Raw genomic sequence first — 15,380 nt, 5'->3', positions numbered from 1 at the left:
AGGGGAGGATCCGGGGTTTTTTCTAGGTCATCGGGGCGCTGCAGGTTAACGAAAGATGAAAACAGCCACAGCGAAAGAAGTGGGGAAAACCCAGAAAGTCCCCGGAGAGAGGCCGGGCTGTGAGCACCGGAGGAAACGTTATTTATCCCGCCCTGCGCCGTGTTAGCTGTAAGCGTCCCTCCTCGTTAGCTCAGCGCCGGGCTGGGACTGCCCGTTAGGCATTAACACCCCGGAGATTGTGACTGTCCCATCCCCTCGGGCGGCAGCAGCTTCTCGGGGTCTTTTCTGCCTTTTCTGATGATTTACGAGCTGTTTGCGTAACAAAGAATGTGAGTATTAACAAAATGTCCTCCTCCCCTCTCTGCTTCCTGTCACCTTTTTCTGGAAGTAAACTGGAAACTCTTCCATCAGCATGCTCTTCACGGTCACCAAAATCACCACTTTTTTATTTAATTTTTTTTTTTTTCAGCAGAACACATTGTTTTGCTGCAACAAGGTGGGAAAGTTTGATGCCTGGCAGGTAACGGCTGATGCTTAGATGAATCATAACGCCATTTCCTGCACACCCCACTGAGAATTAAAAGTGAAACTGCAGCCCTGGAGGCCCTAGAAGATTCTGCTGTCTCCATTTCTAGGGCCTGCCCTGCTTTCCACTCCCAGAAGGAGGAATTCTCAGTCCTCCCCAGGCAGGCAGTGTCAGCACAGTTATCATGTTTCTTTTCAGGTGTTGATACATCTTCCTTCCTGAGCGCAGCCCCACCACCTCCATCTAAACTTCTGCCTGATTTTCAGGCTGTTCATTGGCACAGAATACAGACAATCTGTTGGATGATGCTAAAGAAAACAAAAAAAACACCCCAAGATTCCAGGGAGTTCACTTCCATGTGAAACTTCTGGATGGGAGGTGCTCCAGTGCAATGGTTGTTCATGATGAACTTTCCTTCCCTCTGTTGTGAGGTCAGTCCTTGCTTGCTCCTGCTGTTATTAAGGTCAGCTAGGAAGGTTCTCCTTTCATTTCCTGGAACTGAATTGTCTGGGATTGGCGGCAGGCTTTTCTCAGCAGCCATCTGCCCCTTGACGGATTGCCAGGGCCGAAGCCTGGCTGCCTGCAGAACGCAGTGGCAAAGAGGGTGATTTAGGGTTTGGTCTCGGGTCCCGCTGGGGCTCCTGGCGGTCTGGATAAGGTTTTGATCAAGGTACCCCCTACAGATTTACGCTGTGTGATTCGTAGTGTCACAACGCACTGCAGAGTCACAGAATCACAGAATGTTCAGGGTTGGAAGGGACCTCTGAAGATTATCTAGTCCAACCTTCAACCCAGCACCCCCAGCCACTACACCACAGCCTCAAGTGCTAGATCTACCTTTTTTTTAAACACCTCCAGGGTTGGTGACTCCACCACCTCCCTGGGCAGCCTGTTCCAGTGCCTCACCACTCGTTCAGGAAAGAACTTCCTCCCAATATCCAATCTAAACTTACCCTGATGCAACTTGAGGCCATTTCCCCTTGTCCTGTCATTAGTAATTAAGAGAGAAGAGACCAGCACCAGCCTCACTACAGCCTCCTTTGAGGTAGTTGTAGAGGGCAATAAGGTCTCCTCTCAGCCTCCTCTTCTCCAGACTAAATAAACCCAGTTCCCTCAGCTGCTCTTCATAGGGCATGTTTTCCAGACCTCTCACAAGCCTTGTTGCCCTTCTCTGCACCCGCTCCAGCACCTCGATGTCCTTGTACTGTGGTGACCAAAACTGGACACAGCACTCGAGGTGAGGTCTCACGAGTGCCGAGTACAGGGGCATGATCACCTCCCTCTGTATAGACACCTCTGTCCTCTGTATAGACACCTCATGGAAAAGCTTTAATGCTGTTTGTTGACCCTGCTGTCACGCCACGGATTCATTTCGATACTGAGAATCGTCTCGCAGTTTCAGCGTAGCGGGGTGGCACAGCTAGAATAGCCTCAGGACACAGGCTTGTGAGACACAACGAAGACAACCTCCCTGACCAGGATCTCCTCCGTTTGTGCTCTTCCGTGGGAGCTGAGCTTGGCAAGGTACCTCTCTTCCCTTGGAGCCAGGAAGCTGCAGATGAAAGATGTTGCGTCTGGGGGTCAAGTCGTCGCGCTGGGTTGGAAATGCAGAAGGCTGCTGAGTTTGTTTATCGCCAGCGTGAGTGTGTCTTATGTGTCACCACGGTCAGCCTGGGAAGGTGGAGTGCGTTAGGGCTGGGCCTGCACAAGTCTCAGAGCAGTTAGCAGAATAGACAGCGAGCTGCAGTTTTTGTCTTTGTACTACGGTCGGAGCGTGTTACTAATCCAGTGGAACCTCTGTTCTTCTCAAGCAACGTGCTAGTCTAGAGACTTCAGAAGAGCTGATGCACCCCCACATTAACTACATGTGGTGGGGATGTGCTCGGAGTGTCAGATCACATGAAAAATGTGATGCTGGGCTTCATGTGGGGACAGCCAGCGTTCCAGCAGAGATCCCATCAGCAGGCGCACGTGCTTCTGCCGCCGTAAGGCACCGCTACCTCTCCTGTGTAGCACATCTGTAGGATGGTCAGTGGGTCCCACGCAGGAGAGAGGCTGCTGTGCCACACCGACAACCTCCGAGGACCCGGCACTGTGGCTGGGAAGCAGCAGTCAGAGGAAAGAATCTTACACTTGCGAAAGATGGTTCCCAGGCTGCCCTGGGTGTCGGGAGCAGCCTGGCCGCAGTGGCAGGGATACCAGTGAGCTCGTGTGCCTTGCTGAGAAACCTTGGTGTTCACACAGCGGGTTTTGGACCTCACGGCTGTGTTATTCCCAAGCCGAACCTCTTCATACCCTTCACAGACACAACTACATTGGCAGCATCTGAAGATGAGATAATCCCCTTATTTTTATCTCTTGTAGACTTCCACAATGGATGAAAACTCAGATGAGCCTCCCACTTCTGCCGTCCTCTTAGACAGCTGCCACTTCTCCCAGGTTGTCTTTAACAACGTGGAGAAGTTTTATGTTCCCGGAGGAGACATCATCTGTTACTACACCCTCACACAGAACATTGTTCCTCGTGGGAAGGACTGGGTGGGCATCTTCCGGGTAAGTGAATACCGTGAAACTGGGCGCGCCAAGGATGAGAAAGCAGCAGCAGGCAGGAACAGATAGCTTGGGCTTCGATAGAACATGGGTGGAGACTTTGTTTCAGTAAAAACTTTGTATGATGGAACACCTTTATTGTGCCTAGGGACAAAGAGCCAGACCTATTGTGATCTCAACAGCTTCAAGGCTAATCAAAAACTCTGATTATCCTTTCATGCATAGACCACAACTCTTAGAAGTCAGGATATGGATGCAAAATCCCTCTCAGTAACTGATCTATGTGGAAATAGTCCCATTACCATAGGACAGACATGAACTATGTGATGCCGGGTAACAATTTTGCTATTGCAGGTGGGATGGAAAACAACCCGGGAATATTACACGTTCATGTGGGCTCCTCTTCCCAGTGACATCCCCAGTGATACCGCTGTGCAGCAGCAGATCCAGTTCAAAGGTGAGTCGGGAGCTTGGGTCCCTCGGGGAATGTACGTGCACGTGCATACGTGGCTAAGAGGCTTAAATAATTAGAAGCTGGGGATAACGAGGTGGTTGTGTTTGTCTGAAGCCTACTACCTACCGAAAGATGATGAATACTACCAATTCTGCTACATTGACCAGGAGGGCATGGTCCGGGGAGCCAGCGTGCCTTTCCAGTTCAGAGCAGCAAGTGAGGACGATATCCTGGTGGTTACCACACAGGTATGGGTCCTCTCTTCCCCTGCTTTTCACTGCCTCTGCTTTTATTGGCATGTGCTCACTCCTAACACAGCGTTCCGGTAATTCAGATGCCAAGCTAGAACTCAGCAGACTTGGATTCTGTTCTTGGCTTTGCTACCAGTCTGTCACACAAATTTGGGCAGCCTTTGTTTCTCTGCCTGCCACTTATCGCTTAGATTGCGAGCTCTTTATAATGGGGAGCGAGTTAATGCGTAGCGTTTCAGGGCTTTTTAAATATTTTTAAATGAAAATGTCATTTACGTGGGAAGAGCCTGCCATTAGATAGGAGTAAGAGCATGCACGTGGACAATAACGGAGGTGCTGTGAAGCCGAGCATTCTTATTTTGCAGTGTCTTGTGTGCAGCCCTTTTTTTAACGACTACGCCGCGTGTGTGATCCTAATCTAATAAACTGCAGAAAGCCCAAAAGCTCTGTGTCTGCTGACTTCTGCAGACACAGAAGGTTTTGAGCATCTCCAAAGATCAGGGGTAGTATGTGCTTTGCATTCCCGAACTGGGTTGATGGTCAGCTTTGAAGAGACCAGGGAGAGGGAAGCAGCAGTCTGGTTTGCACTAGTAGTGAAATCACGAGGAGGTACATGGTGTTTCCCTTCTGCAGAGCTTGCGTTTCTTTGCTCTTCACACTGTGCTCTTCAGTGCTTTTCAGTAGCTTTTCAGTGCTTCTGTTACAACCCAACTTGCCAGGGAGAAGCGGAAGAGATTGAACTACAGAACAAAAATTTGCATGAAGAAAACAAGCAGCTGAAAGCGAGCTGTGCCGCACTCCAGAAACAAATGGTCGATCTGCAGGAAGAGCTTAAGAAGATGCAGGTAAAGAAAAAAGTTAATGAAATAAGTCAGGAGCTTTAAGCCTGAAAGGTGAAGAGGGACTAAGTTAGATCTCGTGCCACTGCACGCTTCCAGGAGAAAATTAAAGAGGTTTCTTCCCATATTATCTTTTTAATCCTTTACCAAATTGTACAATACCTTTACTGTGGTAAGAACGATAATGACGAACAAGAGCCATCTTCAGACATGGGAGTCAGGAACATACGGGAACTGCTCAAAAATGTTTTGTAAGCTCTCCTGAAATCACACTATGACTGTCTTTTCCTCTTTCAATTTTCCTCAGGGCCTAATATAAGTGAAGCAGGGTCTGAAAGAGTAGTCAGGACACAAAGGAGGGATTTTCCTCCTTCAGACGGGCTGCCTGGCAGTGGTGCATCTGAGGGTTTTTGCAGTTCCAGTGCAGAGCAGGACTATTGCTTGGGTCCTGTTTACCTCTTGTAGACCTCACTCTGATTTTCAGGAGTCGCAGAAGAGTTTAGAGTCTCTAAGGAGCAACATGGAGAAACTAGAGCTGGAGCTGAATTCCCTGAAAAAGGAAAATAACCATCTAAAGGAGCTGGATGGCTGCAGAGAGGCAGAACTGCACCAGTAAGTGTATTTACAGCATATCTCAAACCTGGATTTCATGTAAGCGCCTTGTTTTGCGGATTAAGCTTCCATACGTGAAAGTACAGTGTGTTTTGATTTGTTCTGCGTAGACTCAAAGAGGAAGTTCAGAATGTGACCTCCAAAAAGGAACACCTGGAAACCAAACTGAAAACAGCCCTGGATCACGTGGACTCCCTGCAGGTAGCTTCACCTTCTGCAGCAAAAGGTGGTGCCTGGGCTCCTTGGTCAGGGCTATTCCATTTTCACTTTTTGCACACTCTTCTTGCTCTCTAGTCTAAAGTGTTGAATTATGAGAAGGAGGTGGAAAACCTATCTTGTACGGACCGTGACAAGACAGAGCAGCTTGAAAGTTTAAAGGAAGAGAATCGCCAATTACTCGAGACTAAGGTAATACCTCCCCTGAGTATCACAGTGCTTGGGAGAGCCAAGGCAGAGAGATTGAGGCATGAGGCAGCGAGTATATGACAGCTCCAGTGCCGTCGTCGTCTTATTTGCCACTTTCCCCTGATTTACCAAATGACCCTTCCTTCATAGCAACAAAACTGTAACTTAATGAAAGAACTCGAGGAGCAGAGGCGCTTGTGGCAGATTCTCCAGGCAAAAAAGAGTGCAGCTGATGAGAAAAACCAGGTGAGAACTTGGCACAACTCCCTCGCTTTTCTCCTGTGTCGAATGTGACGCTGTTCTCTCGGTCTGGTGTTCAGTTCCATTAACCCTGTGCCTGCGCACATCACCTGAAGCCTGGCAGCCTGGCTTTCAGGCACGGACAAATGACTGTGTGCCTACACTCATGGCACGTTGTTGCTGCCAAGTCTGCGCAGTGGAAGGGCCTGACAACTTGCGTCTTTTTCCCCCACTGCAGAACAGGCTGGATTTTCAAAGACTTCTAACGCTAGCTTAATTTTCACACTGCTGAAATGAATGGCCTTAATCGTTTAAATGGACATAGCCTTTTTGTCCAGTCAGAACAATGACTGCTTAGGTTTTTTTCCTTACTCTGCATGACTTCAGGATGGTCTTTTGTCTTTGCAAGTGTATTACGCTATTGTGATCATCTTGTTTGCCTTCCAGAGCAGGCCACAGAATAGATCCTTGCCCTTCCTTACCTTGCTTAGCCTTTTGATGAAGCAGGACTAACACTGAGCCACATAAAAGAGCAATTAGGATTCTGATAGAAGAGGATCTGTGTTAATGCAAAGTGTGACTTTTGTCTGACCTTCTGAAAATTCATTCTGCCCTTCTTTCCCTTTGCAGAAACTAATGGAAGAGAACGATGGACTCCTGAGGCGTCTCTCACAGGCTAGAGAGGTTTCTTCCTTCTCTGCTTCACAAGCACAAGCTCCAAAACCAGCTCGTGAAGCAGGAGGCCTTCTGTTTGGAAATCCATATAGTGGTGAGATTACTTGGCGTTTGGTCTGAAAGCGCAAATCCGTGGCCATTAAAATCTCAGCGAATTATCCTCCCTCTTGAATTGAATGCTGTAGAAAAGACATTATTAGCAGCACCTCTGTGCAGCTTTGCATGTGTGCAGATGACTTGGCAGCTGCAAAATACTGCCAGGTGTGAAGAGCTCACTTAAGCAATCAGCTGTCTGTTCACCTTCTGCCAAGAGAGACAACTATTAGCTCGTCGATTCAGCTGTGAGACAGCCAGTTCCATGGCTTATGTCCACATTCCGTTCTCCTAAATAGAGAGGTTTAGATCCAGAGCCACGTCCTCATGTTTCAAGAATTACTAGTTATCAGCACATTACGTTGTTAATCGTTTTGCTGTGGCTAAATCGATTTCTTCTTCTTCCAGCTGCAGGAGCAAACCTGGAGGCAGGAGCTGCAGATGTAAGTAAAGTGGACACAACTCGACTTGAATTGGTGGTGTACGGACACGAATTAGTCGTTTGAAATTTAAAAAAAGAGCTCCACGTTCAGCTCCCTAGCCAATCGTCTCCTTACTGGTAACAGAGTGTGTAACAAAATGGAGACACGTGTCTGACACCTGGAATTAAGGAAACTGTTGACTTTAAGGACCAGCTCTTGACAGTCTCTAATATCCGAATGAGCAGTGTGCAGCTGCTAAGTACCTTATTCCATACTGGAGACACGGATGTGTGCTATGTGCAAGTTAGAATACCTCTCAGAAGCTCTCGAATTTTAAGGTCCATTTGGAGAAACCTGGAGACATTTGAGAACTTGGGTGTTAGAAGTCACAAAAACTTGTCCAAAAGTGATAATACCTGGCTACTAAAATTCCCTGTTTCTTCTCTTGGAATATGATTTTTGAACTGACTTTATTTGCATTCGCTTTGTACTTCAGGCTTCTATAAGGAAGTGCCCCATGTGCGATGAAGTCTTTCCTGAAGATATTGAAACAAGTCAGTACGAGGCCCATGTGCAGAGCCATCTTCTGGAGTGCCCACTCTGCCGTGAGACCTTCGAAGACTCCAATAAGCAGGTGTTTGAGGACCATGTTTTTTGTCATCACCTGGAGTAACTTGAATTTGTATCTGTTCTGTAGAATAGGTGGCAGAGGCTGCAATTTAGAATAGACCAAAATCACTGTAGAGGCTTAATTCATGCTAAGAGCACCCAGACAAAACTGACTTTGCTGCTCGCGTTGTAATTCTGAGCTTTCTGTTCCATGGGGCACATGACCAACCATAAGTCAGGTCAGCCAGCCATATCCTGAAACTGAATCGCTGGCATCCAGCTTAAGTCCTGTGTCTTGGATCAAGTATGTTAAATGGGTTACAACCCCTATAATTAGTAATTTAGTTGAATGTTGTACCAGTCCTTTAGAACAGGATTGGCTGTGTAACTGTTCGTTCAGGCTGGGATCTGAGAGGTGGGATGTTGTACAGCAGTTTCTTTTACTTGGCTGATACCTCTCTGGTAAAATGGATTTATTCTTTAATACATCGCTGTGATCGCTAACCAAAGACCAGAAACATTGTGTAATCTTTCAGGATTGCACCTTCAGTCCTGCTCAGCTTCTGGAATGCAGAATTAATTATTAATCAGTAAAGAGGTCTGAATAAAAAATATATCTCTTCTCTCACCATCGTAAAGCTTTTGAAAGAGACATTTATAACGAGACTGAATATCTGTTTGCAGATCTGAAGGTCTAGGGCCGGCATTCCAGCAAAGGAGGCAGCATGCCTTATTGTTGGGTGAGATAAAAATGGAATTTCTGAAACCGAGAAAGTCGATACGGGGTGGAGCCCATAGAAGAGCAGTGGCTGGGTTGTCTTGGCAGCACAGAGGATAAGCAGTGTGTCAGAAACTGGGCATTCTCATTTAAAGGAAATTCTGCAGTTGGGTTATTTCTCCTGTTTCAAAACCTTCTTGATTTAATAAGAAAAGCCTGTTCTCAAGCCAAAATGTTGTGATGCAAACCTAAGTGCCTTGGGATAGTACGATGCTTTATGCACAGATTATCTGGTTACTATTTTTATTTATGCTTCAGGGTTTTCAATTTATGAATAACAGCTCTTTTTCCTATGCAAGCACAAATGGGGAAATGTTTATTATCCAGCCATATTAGACTGTGTTACCTGCTGAATATCTGAAACAACAGAAAATCCTAAGAAGTTTACACAGAGTTTTAAGAATATTTAGAGTAACAAAGCCTTCAAAATGTTTGACTGTTTTGACTGTACACAACCTTTTCAGCAGCCTAGATTTGAATAGAATATTTCTGTCTTGAGATGCACTATACTGGCGAGCGTTATTTAAAGACCTGTAAAGGCAAATAACAGCAAACAACAATAAAAGCTATATGGAGAAAATTGTGGAAAAAGATGTCGGTGTTCATTCTTAAAGAAATAAATTGGAGGAATTGATGAGGTCTTAAGGGAGCTATTTGCAGGCTTTCAATTACTTGCTGAAGCTTCTGTCTAACAACGTACTTATAGGCACCTCTCCGAGTAACTTGGAGCACACAACACGGCATCCCTACGGGTAGAGAGACTGTTTATATCAGTAGTGCTCATCTGAAAACCTGGAGCTGGCTGGAATTCTTCTGTCACAGGGACATCCCACCTATCCACACCTTTTTTCCTTAAGCTAGGAGATAAAGGTGAAAACTTCCTCACTTGGGATGAGAAATACTATTTTAAAAATACCTGGTACATCATTGATTTCCACATCAAAATGTTCTTGGCGTTGCTTTATCCCAATTTTGATGAACAAACGTTCGGTGAAAATGAGGCTGGCTTTTAACGGAACGCTTGTTTCCTCAGGAAAAGTCCCGTTGTTTTTCAAAACGCTTTTCTCCCCAACCTTTTCCCACACGTCCCGCACTTTAAATTACATTTTCCTTGTCAGAAGCAGATCGAATGTGGGAAGAGACAAAAGCAATTTTTTACTAAAACCCTGGTATTTCATCCAAATTCCACTCAGCAGAGCTCTTTCTTTCCTACACTGCTGCCAGCACCAGCTGTAGTGGCTCGGGTACTAAAGCCAAACGCGGTCACCTGGGGTTGGAGTGATGTCCCGGTGCTATCTATGGCCTTGAGCCACCAGTGCCAAGTGTCGTCGCCCCCAAATTGCCTCTCCATCCCTTTTACACGGGCACCTATTGTTTTCCACTTGCCTGCTCCTCGTATTTCTATAAAATCGGGTGCCTATGTCGAATTGCCAGCCCTGGGAGACAAGCAGCAAGCGGGTCGCCAGCAGAGGGTGTCAGACTGCAATAAATCTCATGAAGATGCTGGGTTTTTTCAAGTATTTTAAGGCATGTCATTCCTTTTCCATAATAATGACACAGATTCAGACTCCCAGCTATGTACTTCGGCCTGATGCAGGTCATACCTTCCCTATCCCGGGCAGCCAGGGACCAATTTACCCCTGAGCACAAATTACATCATCTATTTTCTGACCAAGTTTTCATTTTGCTTGTAATTTACAGCATTATTTATGTTACTGCTGCATTTAGCCTTTGATAAGGGATTTCAATCCTACCTCAGTTTTATGGTTTATTACAGAAGTAGCTCAAATGGCTGATAATTAGATATAGATATACTTTGGATGAGATGCAATATTCCATTGATATGTCTTGGATAAGGACCTTGAAATAAATTTTCCAATGGGAAATTAGGGGTTTGGCACATTTTATACCAGAACTCACAGAGCATCTGAATGGACACTCATTAAAAATGTATCTAAAAGGAAGAATTCATACTTTACGCGCCAAATCTCTGTGAATATGTATATTTTTAAGCCTTTGCAAGGCTTCTCAGTTTGGTCCAGCTTAGGAACTGGCCCACTGGTCCTTTTGCTTCTCCCTCATTTTCGTCAGACCCTTTTCTTTCCAAGAAGTTGGCTCTTGTCTCGGGCTTTCTCTCCCATTCACACAGAGTTTATTTTAAATATATCTGTCCCTGTCCATGGCACACCATTTTCTAACCAAAGGTAGGTTTCTGTATGTGTAAAATGCGAACCAGATGATAACTTCTCTCAGCTGCAGAGGGATGCTCTTAGCTCTGGTCACCGAGGGCATCACATACCAACTGATGTCGGTTCGTTTCATAGGAAAGACCGTTGTTTCACCTGGGAAAAGTTATTTCCAGTGCAGAAAAAATGAGACTGGCCACAAGGGAGATGGTTACAGATCCCAGATTCCCAAATTATCTCAGCTCTGAAAGTCAGAGTACCTGAAAGGAGGCTTGAAATAACTGGCTGGTGGCTCAGCTTCTTTGAAGAAGCGACTCCAATTGTACAGACACAGTCCCTTCCCTTCCTTTACCAGACGCTTTCCTCCACCCGTTCTCCTCCTGGTTCCTCTTCACCTCTCCATGTATTCTTTCTTCTTCCTGCAGAACAATTTGGACTTCCAGCATCGTCAATCGCCTCCAAAATCCCAGTGCTGAAGTTTGGGGTGCAGACACAGGGCAGGCAGAGGCGTGGAGCAGGGTCCATCTGGCAGCGCTGCTGCTTCCCTTCGCTTCACCTTAATGAGGCTCCCGTGGAGAGCAGAGGAAGCTGAAAAGAAATAAAAAGGTTACCGACAAAAGGAATGTAAATAGACAAGATGCAGGTGAACAATGGAGGAAAAGGAAAGCCATGTACAAGCCAGCAACTGAGTGGTTATACTTAGCAAAATAACTTGTCAGTTTGATTTTAAGATAGAGCAGAAGAGATCGATAATTCCTCACAGCAGCATATTGCACATCTAGGGTTTAAAGTGTTTCCATCACCGAAACCCTTGTTTCAGGGATCAGTCCTGTGCTTACTCAGTACGTGGAGGTGATTCTGCATGTCAATGGCATGTCAATGATGGGAAGGGGAAGAGAGCAGAGAAAGGAACAGTGGAAAAAAGAGAACTTCTAGAATGACACTTGGACAGGCTGCAGCACTGGTTTTACGAGACTGAAAAATGAAGATATTACATAGAGAGAATTTTTGTCGCTTCTGTTATTTTGTAAGGACACGGGGTTTATCTTTGTTCTGCTGCGGGGATCAAGACTGACCTACCCCTGCTTGCACGGGAGTCAATGAGTCCCTTGATCTGCAGCGCACTGGTACAAATAGAGAGTGCTCAGTGGGTACATAACGGCACAAAATCCGAACGCTGCCATTTATCACCCTCTTTGTGCCGAGTCAAATCACTACGTGAAATGCACTGACGAATCGAACCTTTTTTGCTTTGTTGGCGAAAGGATTGGGTCCCAGCATTACATCAGTTGTTTTCTCTAAACAGCTATTAGCCTCCTCCATTATACTAACAGAACTGGTTTCCATCCTCTGGCTCATTTATTCCAAACCAGCATTATTGAGTGAATGGGGTCTAGGCCCTGGATATTAGAAGAGCTGTTGGTCTACTCATAAATAACAAGTTGTCAAGGATTTTAATGGAAACCCTCAGAGTGCCGTAAATCTGCGCAGTTCTGCCTGCATCCCCTCCCTGATTTCCATCACAATATCACTCCGGTGGGACTGCGGCTTGCAGCATGTGCCAGGCAGCAGAGATTGGTAGGACACAAGGAGGAGGGGGGAAGGAGGGGAAAAAAACAAAACAAAACCCAAGCTGGAGATGGGCTGGGGTATCAGAACAGTTGGTACTGCGGAAGCATCTGCTGGGTGGCCGGATTCGGAGTCACCTGGTGTATTCAGTGCAGCGAGGGGAAAGGGCTATTCATCCAGGGGGACCGGAGAGGGAAATAACAGAACCAAGGATGCTCGCGGGATAAAGACGGATGTATTGCAGTTTACATTTCGCTCCGTTGGTCTGTGAAGCAGTAAATCTCGGCAAGTGGAGGGTTTTGTTAGGTTCTGATCACATTTTAAGTGGCAGAGTTAGTACAGCGGGATGGCACAGACTGTCTCTTGCTGTTAGCAAAGAGGACTTTCCTTTTTCTGGATGAATTTTTTGTAACCTTCCTAGCCAGTCAGAACCACCTTCGGGGAAAATCTGACACCATGTCCTGATCCAAACAGCACTGTTTCGGTAGTTCCCTGGATCTGGCCAGAAACTGGGTTACTACAAATTATGCCCCTTGACTTAGTCATCCCCCAAATATCTGTAGATCAGTTGCCTGCTCAGATCGTAGCGCCCTGCTGCGTACAACCCTAAAGCCTTCTAGGAAGGAGTTTGAGCTCACTCAACCATTCTCTGTTTGCTCTGTGGTATTATGGAATATATTATGATTGGCACAGCCATGCTTGTGCCCACCCCACACACAAAGCAGCACAGGGGCCTATTTAAGAGCTCGCTCTTTGCCTTCTGAGGCACCAGAGCTCATTAAAATTCGTGTACGAGATCAGTTTAGGCTTAAAAGTAGGCTTGCACCCTGGCTTACCATGTAATATAAATTAAAAAATTATATTGGTGACATAGCTTCCACTAGCTTCAGAGTGCGCAAGGTTTACAGTCTTATATAATTATTTGTCTGGCACTCAGAGTCTAAAATACAGCAAAGCCACCAGCAGCACAGATCCTAAATTAATGATGTTAAATATAGCTCCTTTCACATTACAACCTCAGATAACAAGCTCCGAAGAAGGAGGATTAAATATTAAATCATTAAATATTAGCCCTACGTTACACGCAGGGAAAAACAGTCACGCAGACATGAAGGAATTTGGCCAAAGCCACTCAGAAAATTGGTGCCGTAATCCCCCTTTCCCTCGCCAGGTTTAGCATTCGTTTGGAGAAAAGGGGAACAGCACAAGTGAGCCGTCAAAAAATGGACGGCTGCCAAAAGGGATTGATGCCCTTCAGACTCCAGGGAGTTTTTAACCCTTCCCCACGGCTTTCCCAGCCTGAAAAACCTGGTGGGGTTCATCAGGCCGTACTTCTCCTCTACTGATCCATAAGAGACTCGCCAGTGGGAGCAGCTGCTCCAAGAGGGAGTTGATAACTGAAGCCCTGAGGCACTTACATCTGTACGTCTCGTCCCTTGCCTGCTTCTCTTCCCCGGTAACAGGACGAGACTCGAATATTGCGTGTGTTTTTATAATGCGTATTCCTGTGGGGCCTCGGTCATGATTACGGCATCTAAATGCAACCAGAAACAAACAGCGACAATGAAGCAAGACAAAAAGGATGGTCAGCCTGCGGATCCTGAACGGTTTTTTTTTTTACACTAAATTTGTTTCTGCTTAATAATAAGTTGTAGTTTCACAAGCCATGCGGTGTAGCCAATTCCTTTTTTAATAACAGTTATAATATTTTGGAGAGCAGCTGCTGCACATGTTATGTAGTACAGCTGAGAGCGCCATATGGATTTTTAATTCCTAAGAGTTATTACTTGGTTGTAGCCGTATATATGAACCCACGCTTGCCTTAATGGAAGCATTAGACTCAACAATCCTTCCTTAAAGAGAGCTGTTGTTAGGATAGATCTGATCCAAAATGTAGGGAAGGTTTGGAAGAGGGGCTCTTCACCCTACAAAACAGAGAACATCCATAATTTTTTTAGGCAGCTCAGTGGTTTTTACACCTTCAGGAACTTCATTCTCTGTTAGGATAGGATAATTTTAGTGACCTGTTTTCTGTCCTTTCAGAACTATACCTAGCAAGTGTGCCTTGTCATTCTTACTTTACAGTTTTTTTAAGAAATCAGACAAAATAGGGACACTCAAACTTTCTTGCAAGTGATCTACTAGAAGGCCCCTCTGCTCTTAAAGGAAGAAATCTTGTAAGAATACTCAGAATTACAATCCAAACATATTTTGGAAGAAACAGTAACTTTGAAAGAGCTATTACATCGTATTTTTCAGTGACTTTTTCTAAGACAACCCATAAACATGAGATTCTTGCACTTCATCCTAAGACATGTGGCCCAATGACAGACTGAAAAGATGCAGCGCTGAGGGATCCTGAATGAAAATTTCTTTAGTCCCAGTAAAGGCTCCAATCCTTGTGTTTACAAGCAGCAGAAGAGAAGAACACGCTGCTTTAATGCAGAAGCTATATATACCTCTATATCACTTGAATGCACCGTATTGAGTATGCTGCAGATTGCTCAGATAAATCTGAGGAGCTCACTGGATTTTTAATTCTATAGGAAATGTTGGAAAACTCTTAACCTTACGACCAGGATTGTAAAATTGAAAATGAATTCTAGTAAATCTGCTGTCGGCTGCCATGGAAATGGAGCAGGTTAGTTTAAAGGGATCGGTATCGCAACAAGAAAAGGGAGTTTGAGCTTTTTTTGTGCGCGTCGAACAATTAGCTTAGAACAACCTGCTCCATTTTTAGCCATCTCGGTCTGTTTCCATGGCAGCGGGAACTGAATTCATACAACTGTTGCAAATCCTGGATGTAAATGGTGCTACTCGTTGTCTCAGCAGCACCAACAGACCTCGGAGTCTAATTTCAGTGTTCCAAAGCCAGTAATTTTGTTTGGTTATTATTCATATAGGATGATTTCTGTGCTGTTTTAAAGATTTAAGACACGGCCACTCTAGGATCTGCATGCTACCACCAGCCTAGAGTTAGGGCAGATCGGGCACAGGCCGATGCGCAAATTTTTTGGCTGTTCTGTCCTGAAATCACCCAACAAGCTGCAAAGGACCTCAGGATTAGGCTTGCTCCCTCACAAATACTTGTCAGAAAATATATTCTGGACGGGAAATACTCTTGCTGCTTCAGGGATCAACATCTGGCTCCGCCAAGGGCTTCGCTACCCG

General features: G+C 45.5%; 1 protein-coding gene across 1 annotated transcript; it reads left to right on the top strand.

Annotated features, from left to right (window-relative positions):
• The first annotated feature begins 2,895 nt into the window (after window positions 1–2,895).
• On the top strand, window positions 2,896–7,740 carry CALCOCO2 (calcium binding and coiled-coil domain 2). The gene is made up of 11 exons (XM_009867043.1): window positions 2,896–3,079; window positions 3,431–3,533; window positions 3,645–3,778; window positions 4,501–4,626; window positions 5,105–5,232; window positions 5,343–5,433; window positions 5,527–5,640; window positions 5,788–5,883; window positions 6,508–6,646; window positions 7,054–7,097; window positions 7,564–7,740. Exons 1-11 carry the CDS (start codon window positions 2,900–2,902, stop codon window positions 7,738–7,740), a joined length of 1,332 nt encoding a protein of 443 aa, XP_009865345.1. The 5' UTR covers window positions 2,896–2,899.
• Window positions 7,741–15,380: the final 7,640 nt, after the last annotated feature.

Source organism: Apaloderma vittatum, unplaced genomic scaffold, assembly GCF_000703405.1.
Source record: "Apaloderma vittatum isolate BGI_N311 unplaced genomic scaffold, ASM70340v1 scaffold8543, whole genome shotgun sequence".
Classification (NCBI taxonomy): domain Eukaryota; kingdom Metazoa; phylum Chordata; class Aves; order Trogoniformes; family Trogonidae; genus Apaloderma; species Apaloderma vittatum.
The sequence above is the reverse complement of the archived record's forward strand: the minus strand, read 5'-3'. Positions and strand labels throughout refer to the sequence as shown.